This window comes from Falco punctatus, assembly GCF_963210335.1.
Source record: "Falco punctatus genome assembly, chromosome: 3".
NCBI classification, from domain to species: domain Eukaryota; kingdom Metazoa; phylum Chordata; class Aves; order Falconiformes; family Falconidae; genus Falco; species Falco punctatus.
This window is the reverse complement of record NC_137582.1, coordinates 29,196,941-29,222,392: the sequence shown is the minus strand read 5'-3', so window position 1 is coordinate 29,222,392 and position 25,452 is coordinate 29,196,941. Positions and strand designations below refer to the sequence as shown.

Here is a 25,452-nt window from a genome sequence, read left to right as displayed (position 1 = left end):
CCTTGACTTGCTGGCAGTACTTTGTCAAGTGCAGCCCAGGCCACCATTCACCTTGTCTGCAGCAAGGTCAGTTTGTTGGCTGTTGTTCAATCTGGTGTCCACCAGGATGATTTCTGCAAAGCTGCTTTCCAGCTGGACAGCGCTCAGCATATACTGGCACGTGAGGTTGGTCCTCTCCATTTGCAGGACTTTGTACTCCTCATTGTTGAACTTCATGAGATTCTTGTCAGCCCATTTTTCCAGCCTGTCACAGTCCCTCTGGATAGCAGCACAACCCTTTGGCATAGTAATCATTCCTCCTATTAATGAAGATATTGAACAGGATTGGACCCCTCGTTGACCCCAGGGTACATCACTACTTACTGGAGTCCAATTAGACTTTGCTCCACTGATCACTATGCTCTGGGCCCAGCCATTCAACGAGTTTTCAGTCTACTTCACTGTCTGTTCTTCCAGTCCCTACTTCATGAGCTTCTTGGTGAAGATCTTATGGGAGACAGCATCAAAGGCCTTACTGAAGTCAAGGTAGACAATAGCCACTGCTCTCCCTTCATCTACCAAGCCAATCATTTAATCATAAAATGTTGACAAATTGGTCAAGAATGACTTCCACTTGATGAAGCTATGCTGATTACTCCCAGTCACCTTCTTGTCCTTCATATGCATGCAAGTGGTTTCCAGGATTAGTTGTTCCATCACATTCCCAAGGACTGAGGCTGGCTGGCTGGGACTTCCTTCTTGCCCTTGAAGATAGAAGTGACAGTTACGTTCTTCCTGTCCTCAGGCACCTCTCCCAATTGCCATGATTGTTCAAAGAACATCAAAAGTGACCTTGCGATGACATCTGCCAACTCTCTCGGCACTTGTGGCTGCATCCCATGAGCACCCATGGACTTATATATGTTTAGAGGTATTCCCTGTCCTCGTCCTCTTCCACTGAGGGTTCCATCTTCCTTGCTTCATCGTTTCCCATTAGTCTCCAGTAGCTGGGTTTCAAGGCTGGTCTTGCTAGTAAAGACTGAGGTGAAGAAGGCATTCAGTACCTAAGCCTTTTGCAGGCAGAAAAGTAGCTTATGAGTTTCCTGACTTCATTTCAATGTGTATTCCCGTAGACAATTAAATGTTTCAGTTGGCTCTTTTTTAGCTCTTTTGCCCTCCCACTCCTTTCCTTTTTTAAACTCAAGTGAACACAAGGAGTTAGTTAAGATTACATAATACTTATACAGCTTATACACATTTTTTCAAAAATATTTTGTGTTGATTTCATATCTAACTGCTCTGAATAATGTACAAACAGAAGAGAATACAGTTTAGTGTCAGAAAAAGGGAGAAAAAATCCTCCACAGGTTGATAATAGAGAGGGGAAGAGGTAAGGAAAAGATAATTGTTGTCATGAGAGTGTTTTCACCTAATCACCAGCTGATGGTCTTTCCAGATAATCAGCACAGCCAAATACTACATGCCGCTTTGTCTAGAAAAAGAAACTACTGGAAGATCATCTTTCCTGTTTCAAGCACTGTGCTGTACAGTGTGCAGTAATCACCACCAGAAGAAACCTTTGCCAGCTAGTGGGTTAAAAAAACCCCCAAACTCAGAACACCCAAGACAGAACATATATTAAAGTGGCAGCAATTGCTGGAATTGATTTTCTTAAGCTGTATTAGTTTATTATTTATAATACTGAGCTGAAATAACTTTGAGTCTTGGTACAGAGTAAGGAATAAACTTTATAAATCAGAGTACTGCAACTTGGAGTTCAAACCTTACTTCCAAAATCCTTAGGTTTTCACTTGTATAACTAGAGATATCTTAAAGATATTTTACTTCAGCACCTTCTACACATGCAGCAAATTGTTAGAAAAGAAAAAGAAAAACCACAACAACCAGAGCTTGATAGAATCACAGAACGGTTTGGGCTGGAAGGGACCTTAAAAGTCATGTAGTTCCAACCCCCCTGCCATGGGCAGGGACACCTTCCACCAGACCAGGCTGTCCAAAGCCCCATCCAGCCTGGCTTAATGTATATGATAAAAAAGAGTGACTTTTTCATGCCATTTTTTAATTAACCTATTATGTAATAGTTCTAATGTTTAATACATTGCTTCTCAACTTTTTAGTACTTAATATGACAGAATAAATTAAAAAAACCCTCTGATTTTGCTTTCTTTCAGTTCAAAACCTGAAGAATAGGTGAAAAGCATTCTGGAGAAAGTTATTGAATGACGATTTTTTTTTTGTATTGACATTTGGTGTGTTATACTTATGAAATGGCAATACTAAGAAATATTTAAAGATATCAGTGTTTATAAAGAATATTGTGTTTGATACATGGGTAAATTTTTTGAATGTAAATGTTTTGCTCTTCAGCTCTACATTTTAAGAATCAATGCATTAAGAATAAATCTGATAAAAATCTGATTATTCTGTTTTATATACAGTCTGTGTGACTGCTCAAAGGAAAATTAGTATGAGCCAGATATGTTGCAGTCCATCCATAAGTTCCACATCAAAATCAAGTATTTTACATTATCTGGGTGTTAAAAATAATCACTTCCCCCGCCCCCCCCCCCCCCCCCCCGAATTTGTTAGCCTTTTATGAAATAGGCTTTTGTTACCAACATTGTTTTTCAGTAACTGGTAGTTATCCATGAAGCTGGAGCAGTAAATTCAAAAGACATTCTACGTACTCTTCTTGATGATTGATGAACCTGTACTTGATTTTAGCAGGGTTTAAACTGGCACAGAAGTTTGAGTTGAATTTTTTTTTAATGTTCTTCTATGTTTTAGTCAAAATTGCTCTTCATTTTTTTTAGATACTTTAGTCTGTACGGATTGTTTTTGTAAAGTGTGTAAGATGTGTTAGTGTAGTATGTGCACCAGTTGCTTTACTTTTTAAGTTACTGCTTTTTAGCAGTTCTTTAACTCAACGTATCTGTAATGTATGCTTAAGCCTGTTTTATTTCTTTGGTCTGAAATCCATGTTGAAAAGCTGTGCTCTTTAATGTTTTACGAAAGGCTAATTTGAACAGAATTTGGGAAAGATACCGCTATGGAGATTGACCTCTGTGAATGCTGTTTACTGCTTGTTAACATTGCCTGCCTATTAAAAAGCAAAACAAAGCTACATTTAGAGGCCTTGTTTGCAGAAATTTAATATTTTATGTTGACTATTTTTTGAAGATTTTTTCAGATGTAGCTTGTTTTATTTTTGTAAATCAGTAGTGGTTTTCTTATATTTACTCTCTTATAAAAGCCCATACTTAGCTTTGCACAGATAAATATTTGAAGAGTTTGTTTTCCTTGGTAGAAAAGCATTAGCTATACTTTGATGTGAGACAGTCAGGTATATGGTACTTTTTGCAGTCAATATATAAATGAGTGCATGTAATCTTTCTCAAATGCACGTTACTGTAAAGCCTTCATGGCTGGTCAATACTTTCTTTACATTAGTCATTTCTGTGAGATAAAATGACTAATTGTAGTAAAGACTAAACTATCAAAATTGTCTACCTACACTTACATGTAGATGTATAATAGAAAGATGTATAGCTGCATATTTCTGTCATTCTCTTTGGCTGTTCTGTACACATCTGTGTGTTGCTGCCTAATTTAATGAGCATTTCAGTAATGGAGTAGATGTAAACCCAGCAGTGCAGGGAGGACCTCTTTATTGATATACAGGAACAAATAAGGAGAAGACATTGCGCGTCTTCCAGATTCATCATGCTTTAAAGCACTGGAATGTAATACACCTAACCAATTCCATAATCCAAATTTCTCCCTTTTTTCATGAACATCTATACCATGGAAGAATGTGTATCCCAATTCAAAACCAAGAATTTTTCATCAGCAGGGTAGGTAGATTACAGAATTGGTCATTAACAATTCAATTTAATCCATTTTTTTTTCTTCAAGTTTTTTCTCTGCTCATTTTGTCTTTTCTCTACCATTATCTTAGGAATTTTGCTGTGTTATAAAATCTTTTCGCTGCTTTATGGAAAGTGCATTGTGAGCTGAGAATATTAGCAATTCTTGATGGTATGCTTAGGGCAATTCTTCAATCAGAGGTCTCTCTGGAGTGTTTGCCTAAGATGAAATAATTTTATCGTCGTGACTTGGTCAGTGGATTCATGTAGAACAATTAATTCCTCAAATTTGATCTGGTTTAGGATGGCCTTTGGAATATTGCAGATTTGTGTGTCTTTTAAGAGCCAAACATTTCTGATAATGAATGGCAGTGAATGAACGACATAATGTATGGGTACATTTCAGTACCCAAATTTAAGATTTTTTTCCATGTTGTAGCAAAGTTGGCTGTGGAGGGTGGAGCTGTGTTGTCCTCCTTTAGTTCTAGTTTTTCTTTTCTATCTTGATAAATAGCAGGAAAGGCTTTGATGAAACAAGCATGTTGCTACAGTAGACATAATTATCTACTTGGTGTGCAGAAATTGTAATAGGCTTTGATTTCTGATACTGTTTGCAGGCCAAAAGCACTGTGTTTATCTCTATTGAGATCTGTCATCTCTTACCCCAAGGAACACAAAGTTGCTGAGGGACATAAGAAAGAAGTTGCGGCTTACTTGAGGAACTAAAGCTATACGGGAATTGAACCTTGTATCTTGTACTTTCAGATGCCCCTTGAAACTGCTGATAGAATGCTTTCATCAGTTGGTGAAAACGAGGGGGTTCTTGGCTGACATCAGTCCATAACCTAAGTTGGGAAAGATTGCAGCTAGTCAGTGATTGGGCTTCTATCCTGGCAGAGCACTTTTCTGAGCATACTTGAAACTCCTACCTGAAGCAGTGTCAGAATTTCATTTGAATTATCAAGTTCATCTCCCAGGAAAGAAAGTGCTTTCATGACTCCAAGGGTTAGGCATGCCTATTCTTTTTAATTAGGAATTAATTTAATTTTAATTAATCTAATTTCATTAATTTAATTTTAATTAGGAACTAGGCTAATGCTTTTCTTTGAGTTCTCTGAAGCAATTTAGGTGTATGCTTATATTAATCTCAGAAATCAAAGCAATGAAAAGTAACTGTAGTCAAGCAACAATTGTGACTTCGCGATATTAGAACGTGTTGCAAGGTGGGCAAGGTTTATTCTGCTTGCTGTTGGAACTTGTTCTGGCACAGCACGGACAGTCTTGCAGCATGTTCTTCTCCGAGGCGGATAGTAATTGCATAACAGAACTTAGATGTTCATAAAACATCTTGTCTTGACTAGAACTGTCTTCTGTCCCCATTCCAAAGACTTCATTAATTTTTCTTCCTGCTTACTGGTTTCAAGCTACTGCACATCTACACATCAGTCTGTGTGCATGCAGCATCCACCATATGGGGTAGCTGGGTTTGCTGTCATGTCAAAGATGGCTGCATCTGGGCTGATGCTTCTGAATCCAACATTTCACAAACTAGCGCTTCATTTTTTCCTTTACTAATAATATTTAAGTTCCTGTCTTGGAGTATTCTTTTGCCTTTGGTTTGTTATCAGGGAGGTGACTGTATAGGCATCACTCGAAGTACAGATACTCATCTGCTCAGTTGGTCAAGTTTTCTTTAGAATGCATTTCTCATGTTCCCAGATCTGACTGCATCCTAATTAGCCTCACACTCATGGGAAGTTACAATTTGGAAATAAAATACTTAATTACTGAAAATCCCAAGTAAAAGAAAATATTATTTTATTCTACCTGGGGAAAATTTCCACTAGCCCTTTTTACAGGATATTTTAGCTTCAGTTAGTTGGCGTGTCTCCACATAAATCAGGAAATACCTTGGGGTTGGTATTTTTGGCAGGTTGGTTTTTAGCTATTGTTCTGTGCCTTTCTCTTTTTGTAGATCTTTATCATTTCCAAAGGCAAGTTGAGCAATCACACAGTATGAAGTAAAAAATACAATCTGTAGCTATTGATCCATTTACATGCATAAATAGTGTATATATGTGTGTGCTTTGTGTACACATACTTAATGTGGTGTGTAATGTATTAGATTATTTGTGTCAGTAAAATTTAGATGTGGAAAAGGATAGCTTTCCTGTAGTTCTTAGCCAGCATTTTAAAAGTTAATTGTAATAATTATACTGGAGAAGTAGTAAATTTTCTTATTTTGAGTGCTGTGAATTATTACTAATCTACTATTCAGCGTACAATAGCCACAAAACATTATTGCATTGATAAATCTGTGGTCAGTAATCCAGAACAGAATCTGATTTTGACTTCACGTCAACAAAACCTGATATAAATGTTGCTATAGTTCCATAACTTTGTTAAATGTTCTTTATTTATCTTCTTTGTAACATTACCAGTTAGTAACCGTAAAGCTTACATCCTAAGGAGGTGTGTTAAACTTGACTAGCTATTACTTTGTAGCTTGCTTTCTGGATTCTTGTGATGAAATGCTTATGATAACACTTGCCTGCAATGTCTCCTTTCCCATCAGATTCATCTTCTCATACAGCTGTGAGGCTCTTGTCATCTGCTATTTCACAAGCCACAATTTCCTCATCAGTTTGTGGCTAAAACCCAAATCTTGATGATCCTTTTCCATCTAGTTCGACGCTGATCTTTCATCTTCTGCATTCTTTTAACCAGAAATCTTTTGCCAAAAACCTGACAAGATTGTACTGGGCGTCATCAACAGCAACATCAGGCTTGATTTCAGTGAGCAAAGATGAAACAGCTGTTTCATTGTCCAGACCAGCACTCAAGCACTCAATATTTGGTCATAATTTTTTCCAGCTTTCTCCGGCTGCGATAGCCTTGATGTTTTTCACTATATGACTAGTGGTGTACCATTATTATTATATTTTGCTAATCCATTTCTTCAGTGGTTCAGAAATAGATACTGCTTCTTCAGATGGTATTTCCATCCTATTGTCTTTTGTAGTGTCTTGTATTGTCTGTGTTCGTTCTTCAGAAAGCCTTGCTTCACTTTGGCAAGTCAGTGTTCTTGCAGCGTTACACTGAGAATTGCCAAATCATGGCTCAACAGTTGCTGTCATGGGAGAGCTGCACATGCCTTTGCCTTAGGAAAGGTGGTATCAGATAAACTGCTAAATCTTGAAAATAAGTGATGTAAAGTGTGTGACAAAAGTTTAGAAATCTTCAGATGCTCTCTATGCATGTGGGAAGTATTTCTGTAGTGTAAAACTCTTCTGTTCCAAGCTGGTGGGGTTTTTTGTTGTTATGGCTAGAGGACACCGAAGTGGCATGTTACTGTATTCCGGAATGACTTTCTAGTTCTTTTGGAGACAAAGCTGATGCTCGTAGGTTCAGAGAGGAGGACAAATGGGAGTTCTGTTTGTCATTGACGTTAGTATTTTCCTATTAACTTTGCATACCACTGTATATATATGTTGATTGTTTTCACTGGAGTAGGATTAAATAGTTGATTGTCCTTCTTATTTTAATTTACTTTTATAGTGGAAAATGGCGAAGGCGTTTGGAAGTAATTCTCCTTCAATTAAATGATTTTTCTGTTTGTTTTGGGGTTTTGTATGTGTGCACGTGTTGCACACTGCTTGATTCAGTGATCTGTTTTCTATTGGAGAAAATTTACAAGCACATTGCCTGCCTCACACGAATTTGTTTCCCACAGAGATTCCTAATGCAACGTGTGAGGTTTCTCATTACGCAGCTATATGGATTACATTTTCACTCCAATACCAACAAAATTAAATTACACAAAAATTGATTAAGATGCATGTAATCTTAGTGTCTGATCTTTACAAAAAACTTTAGTCATCTTTAAATGGTAATCCTCTGCAATATCAACAATAGAAATTTTCTGCTTTTGTCAACTAGGATAAATCTACAATTTACATAGTCGCTAATGCTACGGCAAAATGCTAACAGCCAACTGTACAGCAAAACAGAGAATCTAATTTTTTTTAATGATTTTGTCTTTTCTAGCTCACATTAATTTAAAAAAAAAAAGTAACAAAGCTAATAAACTGTATTTGTTTGTGGACCTCTAGTTCCAGAACCCATGTGTATTAATACACTTCACTTTTCTAATCTTAAAATATGGATGCAGTCCTTCAAACTAGATTTTAATGCCTTCAGTTTTGTTTAGCAGTGTCATATTTTGAGCATTTTCTCATTTATTGATACGCTTGGAAGAGAAAACAATTCAAAATCACTAGTAGTGAGAATTAAATTTTATATTTAAGATGTAAGGAACAAATATAATAATGTATAAATATGAATGTGCCTTTTCTTTTGAAGTTCAATGATGGTTGATAAATTTCTTCACAAAACATCGGAATCTTCACATCTGACTAAAATTTTCCAGTTTCCATTGAACATTTAGATAATTATATAGCTTTGGTGATCATCCAGCTTCAGTCATGTACATTTTGATTGGCTAACAGGCATGGTATTTTAAGTTAATAAATGTTATTTCACTTTTTTGTTATCATAGGACTTTTTTTCAGACTGACAGGACTGAAATAAAGAATTACAAGTGCAAGTCTGAATGTAGCATTTCATAATTGGTTTTGAAAATATATGTGCTCCAATCATCATTTCAAGTTGTCTTCTATACATTTCAAAATACGTAGTTTAAGACATGCTTTTCATGACAGTGTCATAATTTAGTATTAATGTGTTTTGGGTTTGAGGGGTTCACAAGGCTTTTCTTTTTCTAGCAGTCTGTCGGAACTGTTCCGCTTGGTGTCTCAGTAACTCGAAAAAAAGAGGATGAAGCATCAGTTGGAAGTGCACCTTTGGCAAGGCAGCAGTCAAATCAAGCCTCTGAGTATGCTAGCAGTCCTGTCAAAACAAAAACAGTAACAGGTATGATCACTTAAAACTAGCCGTTCTGCCTTTGCAACCTCCATCAATAACATTCATCCACAATTGAACAGCATCGGCTGTGCAAATACTGGAACAACTTTCAGTTTTAAAGAAATGTTCTCCCATAGAATTTGAACTTTTAAAATTAAAAAAATAGCATCAAACTTGCAATTTGGAAATACATGTTTAATTTTCTTGTCATTTTTCTTTAGGTACTATCTTTGGGGTCCTGATAATTTCATGTAACACATTTTCTAAAATGAGATAAAGGAGATGTGCTTTTGATAGAACATCTGGTTTTGGCCTTGATATTTAATGTTTCAGTCCATAATTTTATCAGACTTTATACAGTCTGATTAATCTCTTTGATTTCAGTCAGTCTGTTCACATTGCTTAAAGTCTGGCATGTATGGAAGTCAAGATTTGTGCATAAGGAGGAAAGATTCACTGTTTTCAAAATTTGTCCCATAGAAAATGCTATTGTTGACACTTTTGTTTGTGAAGTTCAAGAAATAATTAAATTTAGGAATATTTTCTGCCCACTTAAGAGTGCTAAAGTTAAACTTAGTTATCACTAATCAAGATGATATGGCTTTCTGGGATTTTCTAGGCTATTTATTCATATAGTACCGTCTGCAAGTAAGGAGATCATCCAAAAAAAGTGACTATCCAGCTGAGACTTTTAGTAATCCTTCTGAAATACATGGAACAAATTCTCTTTTCCTTTGCATTGATGTTTATTTCCAGATAATCATGAAGTACTTCAAGATGTTGTCTGCTGAAACTGAGATTACAATCTTGTCTGTTAGTGATAGGCTTAATTGATACTTTGAGATTAAAAAGGACTAAAACCAGAGAATCCATTTTCTGAGTGATATGTGGGTTGCCATATTATCACTGGTAGTAAAATAAGAGTAATTTCAAATAATTCTTTCTATTTCACTTTTGAATATCCTTTGGTTTTACCATTTATCTTATTGTTTTTATCATTCATTTATGTATTTCCTTTATTTTTGCCTGTAATGAAATGAGTGTACTAAGTATATTCTTCTTTTGACTATATTTATCGTCTGTTCAGCTATATCTACATCATAAATGATATGATTTATTTCTTCTTGAAGTTAATTCTACCTATGTCTGTTGACAAACCACAAAGGTGTAATTCACTAGAGAACTTCTGTAATGTTGAATATTTAACATTCAAAAACCAGCTATTTGCTGGCACAGGAGGTGACTGTTTGTGGAAGTAGCTTTGCACTTGAGTTTTGGAAATTAGTGTCCCGGCCTGGTACCTGCTGAGCTTGGTAGCCAGTTTGGATCTTTAGCCTTTGTTATTTTTTACCTTGAGTAATATAATGTAATCACACTGGAATAGTCTACTAAAGGAAAATGTTATTGTTCAAAATCTAGAAATGCCATGAATGCTAGTTTTGCTTTTTTGGGGGAGGTTTGTGTGTGTGAGTGCAGAAATGATAAAATGATAAATTTATTTATAATGTCCTAAAAGCAAAAGAAGGATTTCTGTGTATCTCAAGTCTTCCACTTTTTAAATTGAGGTCAATATCAAGATACGATTTCAGTTGGTTAGTACAGCACACATTGCTGCAAAACCAGAAAGTTCGCTTTTAAGGTTTCATTTATGTTAGTTACTACTTACTTTACTCATTCAGTTCATCAGATAAGTCTGAATTAATGAAATTATTTTAAGGGATGTGGTCTGTCTGCTTCAGTAGACTACAGAGATTTCCCAGAAAGAAAGAAAGAAAGGAAGGAGAGCTTATGTCACACTGCAGTGCCATACAGGCTTGTTCTCTGTATAGCTTCCTGAAACTTCATGTGATATTAGAACCTGTGCAGTTTGTCTTGTGCCCTCTTTGTCAGTATTGGCTTTGCAGTGGAAGATTCAGGGGACAGTAAAAGCGAACACATATGTCATGTCACAAAATACTGCTTCTGCTTTGTTACAAAGCCACCAGTTACAGTGGTTAGAAAAGGTTGGATGGATGCAAGTGTGAAAGGTGAGATCTCATTCTCAGAGAAGTTTCAGTAGATCCTTTCTTTTACATTTTGTTCCTTTACAGGTATATAATGTGCTGGAGTATAGTGAATGAGTGACTAGCTTATGAAACTAAAAATAGAGTGCCTGTGATTGTTCTCCTTTCTAATTTTTCTAGGTCTCTCACTCCCACAATTTTTCACTTTTATTTCCTTTATTTTAATTTCACCTACTTTCTGTCTGCTTGTTTTCAAGAATAATTTCTTTCATTATTTGTCTCACCTTTTTAAACCAGGAATGCCACACTGGTCTAGGAGGTGTAATGCTACCTACGCTACAAAAGCATTCTAGGTAAAACGGCAGCAATCCTTGTAAGCCTCGTATTTCTTCATCATCAATGCTTTAGCTACAGATGCCTTAGGTTGTCAGAAAACTGAGATTCCTGCATTGATAGCAAGCACATATGCATAGTATTTGCAGATTGAAAGAGATTGTACTTTAAAATCATGATGTTCATTGATTTCAAATTTATCCCTTTTAAGTCTAGCATGATCTCAGCAGTCACTTCCTTGAGAACTGCTAAAAACCAACCCTGCGTATTAAATGGAAGCAGTTTGTAATCACAGCTGTAAAATGATTTAAAACATTGATCTTGAGTTCAGTTTATTAGTTAATGGCTGCTGACACCCAGCCAAAAACGAAGCATGGGAAGAGCAAAACTATTATTTATATGGTATCTGTGAAAATCCATGTTTTCTCTTCTTAAATTTCAAAATGTAGTAATTTTCAATCTCCTTAACTACACAAGCTTCAAAACCAGAGTAAGTTAATATGGTTTAAATTTCGTATGACATGTCTGTGAACAAGTAAAGTGATGAAGAATATTTTAAAAAGTAGTATTTACCTCAGTACCTCAGTTCCTCAATTCACACTCTTCTCCCATTCTCAGCAATTCAGCAGCTGCCTGTGAGTTCAGTGAAAAGTGATTTGCAGACCCATAGGTATACATAGAAATATAGCTCTTAAATCTGTATAGTGGCAAAATGATTGCTATATGTCTGTATAAATATATTTATGCATAGCTTATGTAGCATACCTATACAGGAAGATGATATGGGCTGAAGTAGATGGATAGGAAAGCCTTTCAATGCTGTGCTGTGCACTGTTGAATAATGATTAAAGCCAAATTGTCTGTTTTCACACATTCAAGATGCTCATTCATTACTAAAATAACTTGTAGATTTTGTTCATATGACATTATTATATTATTATAATTATTTTCACTTCGAAAAATATAGTAACTTTTAAAGATTAAATTGGGTTTTGTTTTTTTTACTGCCTCCTAGTGAGGTCTTTTTGTAGCCATTACACCGAAATTTAATTTCACCACATCTACTGTGGCAGCCAATATTTAGCAGTGCTTGGAAGTAACCATGATACCCCAGATACAAATTTGATACTATGTTGTGAGGTGTAACCCAGTGACTATGACATCTAATTTTTCAATAGCAATGGCAAAGTAGCCTCGCACATGTTCTTTGATATGAGGAACTTTTATTGAAGGCAGCTCTTTAGAGAGGCTGCAAAGGTTATTGATTTTCTTTCTCACACAGAATCCTGGTAGTTGACTTTTCTTAGCAACTTTTCTTGGTGGGTTTTGGACAGCTTTTTTCCATAGGCCAGGTTGATCAGGTCCACAGGTCAGAGAGCACACTGGTCATTTAATTTGACTATAACTTCAGTATTACCATGGAGCATCAGTCGCAAGTTCAAAGCTGAGAAGAGAATCCAGTGTTGTTTCATTCTGCAGGTGTACATATGGAGGCAAAGATAGGACATGATATAATTCCAGTTTGGGGAACTCTCTTATTTGTGTTTCTGAAACATTGATGTTTTGTTCTGTAGAACTATTGGTCTTATAGAGAAATAATTAGAGAGTTTTAAAGCTTCGTAAGTTCTAAGTTGCACCTAGTCTACTATTTGTTTGTATTTCAAGCAGATGGAGGATAGTGTCATAACAAGAAAGTTCAAAACTCTGTCTTAGATGGCTTGTTATATTGTCTGTCCTGTATAAATTGTCTGGTTTTGAATAAAGACACAGCTCCTGTTGCCAATTTCTGCCTTCTTCACCTGATGACTTGATGACTTTTTTTTATTTTCCCAGAACTTGTAGAAATCTAGTATCTTTGAGCTATATATCCTGTCAAATTTTATTTATATTGACCAGCAAATGAAAAACTAATCAGAGGACGAGCAAATGAGTTGCGTGCATATGCATGGAGTATAGGATTGCGTATGCCTTCTTTCCACAGGAAACCAGGGAAAGATCCCCACCTTTCCTTTCAATCAATTCCTAACACTTGATAGTGTAGATATAATAGCATGCTTAGAAGTTGGTCATTAGATACTTAATATAACTGGAACTTCTCGGTTGTTATGGGAAGTGTTAGTAATTCGATTTTGAAAGCTTTACTCAAGTAATTCCTAAAATTCCTGCAAAGTATACACATGAGATCTTTCTGAGACACTATTAAATACTTACCCAGAGAAGTGGAGAAAAGAGGAAGCTTTAAATGTAGACGTCTATATTATGTGGAACGACTGATGCTGTGTTCGTGTTTTTATTTGAGGTTGCATCTTAAGTTAATAAACTTTCTTACAGTACAGCGTGGCAGAATATGACCTGTACTTAGGAAAAGTGGATGCACTTGCTGATTATTTTTTCTTCTCCCTAAAGTACAACTAGAATGCTGAACTAGATTCCTGCTAAAATGAGCTGTTGGAATGCAAAAAAACTGGCAAATGTGAGAGGAGTCTGGCTGGTGAGAAATCAATGGATTATCTGAAGTATTTGAATTAGTAGGTCACTATTTCTGCTCAATGAACTGAATGATTATCGTTTATTCATGCCTGCTATGAAATGTATGACTGACGATTTATTTGGGAGGATGAATGAAATTAAATAGATGCTAAATAGGCAAAGTAAAGTACAGGAATTTAAATCTGACACACATTTACCTTGGGTGCCTGAAAATACTAGGATTTTTGTAAATGGGGTTTAGTTCCTGAAAGGATTATTTAAAAAGAAGGTTTCCAGGCACAGATGATTTAAAATAACTTTTAAATGGCTGGACACTCACATACCTATATTGAAAATTAATTATTGTGAGTTTTCAGAGCTAGTAAAATGACTTTAGTGTTATGATGACACGATTTCTTCAGTTCATTGTGTGGATTTCAAAAATATTAGTAACACAAAGCCAATGTAGTGTATCAAACATGCTTTCTGTGTGGAGAAATTCAAAGTTGAGAAACAGTGGGTGTTTATGTTTAGATATTTAAAAGACTAATGAATTTCCAGTATATTTTTAAAAAGACAGAATACTGGGCAGAATTTCTCCTGCATTTACTAGAAAAGTTTTTGCAAATCCAAAGGCTGAAATTCTTACTTTACAGTATAAAATTTATTTTTAATGGTAAAGGATATTAAGATAAATTCAGGCATGGACTTTAGATGTGAATGCACATATAACACGTTTTTGTAATTACCAATATAGTAGCTCAGTTTTGCCTGAGAACGGCTGTTACTGATTTGTACAAAAGTGTCAGTCCTTTTTTATTTTTGTTCCCAGAACTAAATAGGTATTTTTTGCCAGAAACAGTGCAGCGATCATTAAGAATATGGTGGGACAAAATGCTGACCATAGTCATTCTCTAGGCAACTCCCACTTTCACACAGAAAGATCTTTTCTGCTTGCACAACAATGTTAATATCACATTTGTCTTTGTTTACTGACACGTTTACTCCATAAAAAGGCATGTTGAGTAAAAAGTCAAAAGCCTGTATGTTTTAACACTTAGTCTGCTGCTAATTCACCGAATGACCATTCAAAGTTTGACACTACATCTCTGTGCTGCTGTTACCCTAGGTGTAAAGGACTTGCTCTGGTTCGTTGTCAGGGAATGTGTGGCTCAGTTATCATCTTGATTGATAGAAGTAATGTACTATCTGCACTGTTAATAAAGTAGAATGCAAAAATGCTTAATGCCCAGTAAAGGAATTATTTATGCCAAGACTATTCAGTATGTGGGCAAATATACTGTGTATTTTTATAAGCTTAAAAGGACTTCCTGCTGTTATTTACATACTGCTTTTATTCTCAAGCATCCTCATGAAGAGTGCAAACATTTTTTACATGCAGATCATCATAGTCTATCCTTAGAAAAAATATCTCATTATTTTTTTGATAAATAATTCAAATATCAGTCATCCCAGAAGGGGGGTAGGGGAACAACTTCTCTTAAGATTCTGAAAAAATAAAATTTGAATGTTTCTGAAACAATTCTGATGGATACTGATGGTTCTGAAAATACTGGTAAGTACAGCTTTGAGCTTCACCTAATGGTTTCAGTGAGCCTGCTACTTAGATTTACTTTTTATTTTTAATTGGATTGTGGGGAATAATAGTATATTAAGTGAGGAAGTATTTTTAACAAGATATTCCTCAATGTTTTTTCATAGATGTATAATGTTTCTCATAGATGTATAATGTTCTAATATTAAATCATGGAGTCATTTGGAAATGAAAAAAATTCAAATTATTAGATGGAAATGCATTCTATTTTTCTTTGGCCATCATATACATATACACACACACAAGTGTGAATCAGTTGTAATGCTTTCATATATCTATATATAAACATATATATTTAGTTCTGTTGTGTTGCAAACATAAAAGTATGTAGACTTAGGAGGAGAACTGGAATGTAAACCTAAGGACAAGCAAGTTTTTGTATAATATTTCACTGAATTTTTACTTTTGCACATTATTATACGTAGAAACCAAAGCCCGCTGGTTTACAGAAAAGAGCAAGTAAGTTTTAAGTAGGTGATGGGTTTGTTTGTTGGGTTTTTTTGGTTTTCTTTTTTTTTGCGGGGGGAGAGGAGGGTAGGTTTTGGTTTGTTTTGCGTATGAAGAAACCAATTAATCTTTCACAAAGAAATAATCTGTAGGCCATTTAGATTTTTTCAGAGTTGTTTGAAGTTTGAATTTTCTCCTCCACTGCATTTTAATCTCATTTATAATCCCTTAGACCCCTTGATCAGTTCCTTAATGGCTTGCATTTGTTGCAGACACCTTGGTATTTTTGTTTTTATTTCTCATAAAAAGCCATATCTAATGTATGAAAACGTGAACAGAATTAAGAAATCCCAATGAGCTTTTTGACACTATGGAGACTACTTCTAATTTTAGCAGAGAAGAAAATCTTTCCAGAAAGAGCCACGTAATAACAGTATGCTTTCCTTTGATTTCTTTCTTCTTTTAAATACTATTAATGTTCATGTGTTTTGCTGTCACAGCCTCTTAGTAACTATGATTAGTTTGCAATAGGATTTTTCTCAGCTTAACTCAGTTCTGATGTGTGAGAAGCTATATGACAGACAGATGATGTGATGTGGGAAGGAAAGCTTGCCCAGCTTGTTGAGGTCATATGACAGATGCATTTTGAGTACCGTCATATGATGGAATGGTGGAGAGAGTGTGCTGCTGCAGGCTGCTGCATGGCTGTTTGTCTGTGAACCTTGTCTTGCAGCAGGAGCCCTCTGAACTTTTGGGGATCACTGAAATGACAGGTTTTCCAGCAGCAGGATAACCTTTTCCAACCAGAAAGAAGCTGCTGCCCTCTTAATGCGTGAGTGTCTGAGGCATGCAGTGGGCCAGGGGAAATGCATCATTTTGTGCCAGAGGGACGAGTCATGATAGATCTGTAGCACATAAAAATTAGGAATAAGGTATTAGCATTGTATTTTACCTCCCTTTAGTTCAATTGCTAGCTGTATGGAGAGAGGAGGAACTGGAAGCGTGAGGCCAGTGGTGAGTACAGATTATCACTAGTCCTCAATCCAGTAGTGGAAAAATTTGATCTGTGGTCTTTCGTGCTTTGATTTATTTGAGGAAATGTCTATTTGCCCCAAATCTTCACACTTGAGAAGTTTTATTTTCCTTTCCATATTTCTTAGGTCACTGAATATTAATAGGAGAGAACAGAACCATTTTCCCCAAAGGTCTTTTTATTTTAAAAACTTTTATATCCTTTATGGATCAGACTTCTAAAGCAGCCAGTTCTCAGTGGGCTAAAAAACATAAAGGAGGTATATGTCTATATAAGAAAGACACCTCTGTCTAGAATTCTTACCTGTAAGTTCTGCTTAGTGGCGTCTTCTACAAAGAGAGTATAATTAAGATTAATTTTGCGGGATTGCCACTTGGAACTCGCTTTATACTTTGACCATATATTGTGAAATGAATTCTGAAAAAGGCTGTTTCTGGTAGCTTAATCCTGATTGATCTGATCAGTCCTTTTTAAAAACTCTGTACGTTACCAGTGTGTGTTCTGAAATTGATGGTGAGGGTGGCAGCCTTTGAGTGATTGATAGTTGATTGAAATGGTTTTAGTGTGTAATCGGTATTTTTGTAAAATATATAATGTGGGACTAAAAGATGAGAGTAGGGATGTTTTATGTTCCTGTACACTGATTTTCTTAAAAACTCCACTTGTGTAACCTGAAGGCAGCCTCCCTCCGTATTTTTTTTTCCTCATCAGTTTGTGTTTCATACAAATCATATTTTCTATCTCGCTATTGTTGACTGGCTCCTGGCTTCCACACAAGGCTGATTGCAGTGCCAGGAAATGTTCCTAGGTTTTCAGTTCAGTAGTAGCTGAGTAGCATAATTGTTTTAGGAGATTAACCTTCATACCGAGACAGATGGAGCTGATCCAGTCTACATGTCTACTATAGAGGACTAGCCAAACACACGATAGCTGCAGCGGACTGCTACGGTCTCTTAGCAACTGCCATCTACCGATGGCCTTGCTGACAAGGAATTAAGACATTGTGTCCCAGCATCCCTTCAGACAAAACTGTGGGACTTACCAGTACAGGAAAAAAACCAAACAGAGGATGTAATTTTTCTTTTATTTTCAGGAGTTCACTTTTTTTTTTTTTTTTGTGCTTGTTCCTTCTTTCCACTCTGAAACACTTCTTAGTACTTCTCTACTTTCCATGATTTCTGGTTGACTGGTTCCTTATCTGTTTGTTGGGTTTCAAAGCTTGCCATTTTTTTTTTTTTTTGGTCTTTTGGTTGAGTATGTGTGTTAAGGTGAAGCTGTTGTCTGTGATGGATATTCCTGGAATTTGAACCAGCCTTGCGGGTTTTAATTGTGTATATATGGAGAGAAACAAGTAGTGCTTTGGACAGCTGTTATTTTTAATTCACAGATAGTTGTTTATGGCATTAGAAAGTTGATTCCCCTAACTGAGAGAGAATTAGCAGAGTGTGTATTTCCCGGCACACAAAATGTGGGAGACTGGAACAAAACCTAGCTTTAGATCCCACTCACAAGGAATGCACTTATTAAATGATGTAGGATGTTGATATTCCCTGCTGATTCTGCTGTAGAATATATGAGTTTACATTGTATTCATCTGTTCATCCTGACCTGAAGCATTCCTGCCTGTGAGATTTCCAGTGTTTCACAGTGACTTTGTATACTTTTCTCACCCCTATCCACACTTGTATTCTGGAGTACAGTGCTCCAATAACTCTTTTATTTTAATATTTCTTGATACTCAAGCTGTACCTAATTGTTATCTTGTAATGTGTGTAGCGTAGGGCCTGACTACACAGAGAAGATGGTGTGAACTGAGGTAGGGTAAGAAGTTAAAGCAGAACAGCTATTCCTCACTGAATGTCTTTGTTTTAACTTAATCCATTCATAATGTGGATGGAATACTCACTGCATGGCATGAAAGCATCCACATGAGAAAATACTATGAAATAGCTACTCCATGCTGCTTCTCCATATGAACAATTTACTTGTTTGTCTCTCCAGCACAGCTGACAACAAACAATCCTGAAATGTCATGCTTTTTACATTCTTATGATCCAGTTTTCATTATTTAGCATTCTAATAGATCCACATTTGGAGCCAGGAATGTCTGAGAGGACTAATTATACTGCAACCATAAAAATCCTCTTTACTCTTTTGACCACCTCTCTTTTTGAATCTTTGATTCCCATTCAGTTTAATAAAGTTGATGTTTCCTTTTATTTCCAGATCATTAAAAATACTATTTTTAAAGGATTTTGTCTAAATATTAATCAAATATGGTCTTTTCTAGCCTTGATGAGGAAAACATCACAAATTAATTCAAGTGGCATTAAGATTGCACATTCTTGGCAGAAATTCACCTCTCAGATGTTTCATTTTTAAACCTTTGCATGTTTCCTTGCATGATAAAAACTGACTGAAGACCCAGTGGTGCATACCAAAGGGCATATACTTCTGCTTACGTGATTTCAGTTGATAGCATAATTTTGTTTTAACAATTTTTCTGTAGTGTATGCCACAGATTTCTTCTAGCTGTATAATTGGGAGACATAAATTGTCACACTTGGGCTGATTTCAATTTAGTTTACAATGAAGTTACGAAGATTTCGTAATTTATTCCAGCAGTTTTGTCAGCTTGACAACATGTAGGCCATAACTGGAAATATTAAAGAAGCTGACAATAGTTTTGGAGGGCATCCCAAAGCATAAGAGGAATGATATTCTGTAAGAAATGACGGGAGGAACTGTGTACCACTCATGCAGTCTTTAATGAATTGGTAGTTACTACTTGATCCTTTGCTAGTCCTCTTTTGAAGTTCTATTGTGCTCGTATTCAATTAAATGCTTCTGTTACCTAAAATCTTTTCATATTTGTGTTATTAAATAACTAAAAAAATAAGGAAATTTCTCTTTTTACTAGAAAACATTGAATTTCGCTGAAATATTTCATACCTTTAAGCTTGACAAAGTAAGAAAATGATTGAAATTTTTTTGCCTTTTTTTGGAAGCATACTCAAATTTTTAGGTGATTTTTTTAAAGAAAACAAATCAAAGGATTTAATTTAATATGGGCTGACTTTCATTTTTGTGTGTTTCGAAAACTGAAATATTTTTTTTTAGATTACACTGGCAGCAATGTATGTGAAAACATCTTGGATTGCTATTCCATCACCGAATAGATTATCACTCTTTGAAAACTGTCTTAACTTGCTTAGGTCAAGCGTTCTTCATAATACTTTCTTAGCAGTTTATGTTTTGAAAAACTTTAAGCATTTCATTTTATTGCGTTTCTCACCAGGCTTAACTGATACAGTTGTATTGCCAAGTTTAAAACTAATAGTAGACACACTATTATCACATCTACAGTGAGATATCAATGAGAGAAAATCTCTCTTAGAATTTAAAATAAGTAATCTTTTTCATTGCTACCAGTAAGTACATTATTTAGTTATATATTCATTGTGTAACTGAGTTTTGTTTGCATTAGAATCTCGTCCTTTGTCACTTCCTGTGAAAACCATGCTGAACTCATCTGAAAGCTGCAGAAGTCCTGAAGAAAGAATGAAGGAATTTATTGGAATAGTGTGGAATGCAGTTAAGTGCCTTACACTTCAGGTAAGATGAAAAGGAAGTGAAAAAACCCGATGTCTTTCCAAACTTTATGGTACTTTTTATGCATCCCAGTGCTTTTTATTACAGAGTTTTTAAAGGAGCTCCAAAGTTTTATTGTCTTATTTCAGTAGTATCAAAGTCTTACAGAATGAAAAATAAAATACAAAGTTTGGGTAAATTAAGCAAAGAATGCTTTGGTTTTAGAATATTAGTTTTTGAAATATTTTTTTATATCTAAGGGGAAGAGCCTTAAAAAGTCATATGAAGATAAAATTCTTGTCATGCTTTCCTGTAAGCTATACACCTTTTTACCCATCGTTAGATTTGCAGAATACCTTCCTTTCTAAAAGTATTTGAGGAAAGTGTGTATGTTAAGTACTTCCTTGGGGTGTATGATACAGTATGGTGTTATACAGATGGCTCAGCTGCTTACTTATCTACCTCTTTCATAAAGGACAAGTAGATGACCACTCAGATTAGGCAGTTTCATCCTAGACTGCTCTAGATGGTGATTGCTGATCAGTAAAAACAGTGTTTTCATGTAGCAGTATATATGGATTTGATCCACAAAAATCTGATATCCACAGCATGCTGAAGTCCGTTGTTAGGACTGCATGAACAAATAGTAGATGGCTTAGAAATGCTAGAATTAGGACTCTGATCTTCGAAGTATGTATCAAGTGTATATATCAATTATTACCCTAATTTAGAATTATTATAGTCTGTGCCTTTTGAACAGTACATTCTGTGAGATTGGTATTTTATGGCACACCAGCATATAGTAGCAAAATTATTGTGTTAAAATAAAATTTAAAAAATACAAAACCCCCCTATTGGTGACAGAAAGCAACTGTTAAATGCATATTTCTTCCTACTAAGAAATACATTTATTTATATACAGGGGCATCTCAGAACCTGTGTCTGTTTTGCTGCTTCTTCATGCACAAAGACCTTTGGGTTCAAAAGACTAGACAGTCTGAAAGTTTAAGTTTTGCCTGAGCAAAAACTTCAGACTTACAACTCGATTGCAGACCATACTGAAGTTGAGGAGATGCATTCTATAACTCTACGTTTCAGCCAGCCTCTTTCATCATTGTTTCCTGAGTATTTTGCTTGTTTTCCTTTCTTTCTTAATGTTGTTGCCACTGGAGATTAAAATAGCTAGATAAGGGGAGTCAAGAGAGATAATTTGTAAACTGTGTGGAGGAAGCAGTGTATTTTTGTTATGTGTCTGGGTGGTACCTAGCACAGTGAGACTCCCTGTATAAATGAGGCTCACAGTTTGAGTCAAAATAATAATGAGGATGATGAAGAGCTGGATCCCTTATAAATGGGGAAAATGGAATCAGGACGAAGGTATTCTGCTGGTACATTTTTGAAGGTATGCTTTGTTATGTGAGCAGCCAGCAGTCCGTTCGTATCAAGGAATAGTTAAGGTACTGACCAGCTAAAAATGAAGGTTGCCTGTTACCAAATAGAAAAAAAAAAAAACCTAACCCAAAAAGTAAAGGTTGTGTTCAAACAGTGGGTTATTTTATGGAGGTGAAAGCTGTTAACAGTGATGGGCACGTATTTTCTCAGAGAGTAATTTGTAGGTATATTGCTCTTCAGACATAATACATTCAGGGATCAGAGCTAATACTGGCAGAAGATTTCTACATTTGTTTACTTTCTACAGGGTTTTTTGCTAAGGTGCTCATTCTTTCAGTTTTCATCATTACAAATATGAAACTATTTTTAGGTTTTATCTAAATTGTCATTAAATGGCTCTATGAATTAACAGAACAGCTTGCTTCTGGTATGTTTCATTGGTATGCTTTGATCATACTTGGTAAAGTATATGCCAGTGTCTTGCCAGAAGGATGTTACGTGTTACCTGTGAAAAGTTTCAACAGATTCCAAGGAAGCACCCACAGGAAAAGTCCAAGAATGTGCTTCCAAACAAATATGCAGTACTCCTCCTTGGTGAACTGCAAAGGATTTATAGCTATCATTGCTGTGCTTTTCCTTATTGCTAGTAGTCCCTATGTCTATTTTATTTAAATATTTTCAAGACACAAATGCATATATGTAGCTTTTTTCCTTTAATACCAGCCTAAATGGGAAAGCTGAAATTTGTGCAAGGCAACGTATAGAGGATAAGATGATGAGGGTTTTGACTGTTTTTCAATTCAAGTACTGTGTATTTATTTTATTAAACATAATATGCATTTTATTAAACACCTAAATATATATATATGTGTGTGTAAAATTCATACAGATTTTCTGTATTTTATTATCACTTGGCATGAAAAAGGCAAATTTCTGGAATATTTTGTCTGGTTAAATACTGGAGCCACTTAGACTCTAAGGTTTTTTTCTAAAGCTATTTTCATGTTTTTGGATCTTTTATTAATGATTGTAGAACAGAAAGGTCTGTAGTTGTCGTCAGATAAAACAGAACTTCGTAACTTAAAATCATGAAAGGATTATTCTTTTAGTGGAAGTTTGAGTAAGTAAATGTGTTTGGAACCAAAGTAACTGGAAAGTTTATTTTGGATCCAAAGCTGGTACTAGCTTAGCCCTAGCCCTGGCTTGCTCATGATAGAACATTGCATGAAGATTTTGTGCACTGGAGTTGTGGTAAGCTATTAGTATTTAAGTGAAAAGACTTTCATACTTCACTATAAAAAGTTGTTTTTAATATTTAGTTGTTGTAGGATTTTATATCCAGCCTTGAAGTCTTTTTGGCAGTTACACTGTGTAGGAGGGTAATACTCTTCACGTGTTCTTCATACTAATAGTTGCTAAAATAGTGGAGCAGTATAAACACAATTATTTTTAATTGGTTGTTAATGCTGAATTCCAGTGAGAACAATGAAGGATCTGTATTAAAAGCAAATGAATTAATGAGTAATGTTGCAACGAATGCCAACTAAATAAGAGTGTAATTATTACATATAAAACTTATCCAGCTATTCCACATGCCTTTAAATATCCCTGAAATTATTTGAAAAAATGAGCCTGTTTCCTGAAATTATTGAAAATAATATTTTCTTTAAAGCATATAACTTGTACAAAATTTTAGTCAAAGTGGAACACTGATTGAAAGAACAGAAATGTAAGGATGGAATTGACTGTAGAGTTCCTGTTCTTTGAACAGTGGTCTTTATTCATGGGTCAGGAAGAGATTCTGTGACTTGTAACTTAGCAGTTACAGCTATCAGCTGTTATTCAGCACTTATGAGAGAGGATGATTTCTTAAGTCACTCACTTACCACAAACAGACAAAAATGAGATTTTCCATAACTAAATAAAAACTTTTTAAAACTAAAGTTTTCTTAGAAATGAATAGAAATACTGTATAGTGCTGAGACACTGTTCTTTAAGCAGTCAGAGAAGATGCAACTGATCCTTATTATACTCATTTTTGTGTACAGATTGCCTGCTGTTCTAGTTCTCTTACTTATGTGCTCTGCTTTCCATTTATATAATTTTTACTTTTTGTCTAGCTTCAAAACGTGAATTTTTGGCCTGTCTTTTTAAATGCTAAAAAATTGTGTGTGTCTGGCTCAACTGCGGATGGCCTAATTGGGAAGAGCTAATTTGGATGTCAGAAGCTGAGATGTGGTTTTATAATAATGACTGCACCAGAACCCTTATGTGAGACAGTCTTTGCAGTTTTGGGAGTCGTCATGAGATGACATTCTGTACCTGAAACTCTCAGAAAAACATGTTAGCCCTTCTGCATAAGAGTGTATGATGGATCATGGTTAATGCGAAGAGAGGCCACTTCCCAGGAGACATCTTTATGTGAGCGTCACCTTGTGGGTCATCTTCAATGCCTCCGATTGGTTTATATAGCTATAAAATGTGGATCAGGGAAGGGAATCTCCTTATGGTATCGCTGTCGTGAAAGGCTGTAAAGACTTGTACAGTCTGTCCCTCCTGCACTTGTGCAGGATTATTATGGCATGTCACTTGTTTTGTTGCAGTCTCTCCTACCTGCCCTCCCCAGCTGATAAGACCTAATTCTTTTGCAGTTTCTATTTCACTGTTCTCTTTATCGAGCAATAACCTCTTTTTAAAAAATAGGAATCCAAAATACTCTGTTTGTTCCAGTAACTTAATCCTTTCTTTTTCATATGGGAGTCTTAAAGTCATTGCCCTTTCTTAGGCTTGTATGTTACTAAAAGCTTAGAGCAATATGGTTTGCGTAACTTTTTAAAAGTAGAAGCGAAAACACTGCTTACCTCATTGGTTTATCATTAGTGTATGTTACTTAGCATGTATGGGCCTTGACATAATAGAAATGAAAATAGAGGGTTATTCTGTTTCAAGAATTTGTAATAATTCCTTCTCTTTAACACATGAATGTGTTCAGTATTGGCAAAAGAACACGTTGCTACCAAAACTGAAATAAGATCCTTGAAACAGAAAGGATGTTGCCATGGAAAAATGAAGTAACACTCAGTGCAGCTGCGAAGCATTAATGAACAGGATATTTTTTTAAAAGATCATTTGTGTTTGGTGTGGCTTGGAGGGTCCCAACCAGATGGTTTCCATGAACAGGATCTGACCCCCAGCTTGAGGACTTCTTACTGGCAGATTACTTCATTTTCTTTCCCTTGGATTGTCAGATCCTTACATTAATGCAAGATTTACTGCTGCAGATTTATATTCAGTTACATAAATCAGTCACATTTTACATTAAATTCACAATTTTAGACACACAGTTTAACAGTTATTTAAAAAGTGTAAAAAGATTTATATGATAGCTTTAATATATGCTATTGATGTAGTTTAATTTTAAGAATTTGGATTACATATATTTTAAAGCACTTTCCGATTGGTGAAGCAATCTGCAGCACACATTCTCGCTTTTGTCCAACATATAATTCCATCTTTTTAGGTGCACTCTCCCATTCCTTCACTGGAACTCGTTATTACACAGAGCTCCAGATTCTGTCGGCTACATGTACATAAATTCCATTGATAGGTGTGTGGAAGCAGAATCTGCTTCTGTGAATTTCAACAGGTGCAATTCAGTTTTATACTTAACGGGCTGCTGTGCATCCAAGTGGGCAATTTCTTATGTAATTATAACAATGGCATGATTTGCTTTGAAATTCAGAATTTTGCCATATGATCATTGTCTGTGCCTTTGAAACG

At 35.5% G+C, this 25,452-nt stretch overlaps 1 protein-coding gene across 10 annotated transcripts in view; it reads left to right on the top strand.

Annotated features, from left to right (window-relative positions):
- Nucleotides 1-25,452, top strand: part of VPS13B (vacuolar protein sorting 13 homolog B) — a 477,951-nt gene that overhangs the window by 218,493 nt on the left and 234,006 nt on the right. For 8 of the 10 annotated variants that reach the window (XR_013926947.1, XM_080380101.1, XM_080380096.1 and 5 more), the window contains 2 exons: nt 8,651-8,798; nt 20,177-20,304. Coding sequence is in view for 8 of the 10 variants with exons in the window: in XM_080380101.1 (XP_080236227.1) it covers nt 8,651-8,798; nt 20,177-20,304 (276 nt within the window). In the remaining 2 variants the exon portion in view is untranslated. The remainder of the gene's footprint in view (nt 1-8,650; nt 8,799-20,176; nt 20,305-25,452) is intronic. The other 2 variants (XR_013926946.1, XM_080380100.1) reach the window with 1 other exon arrangement.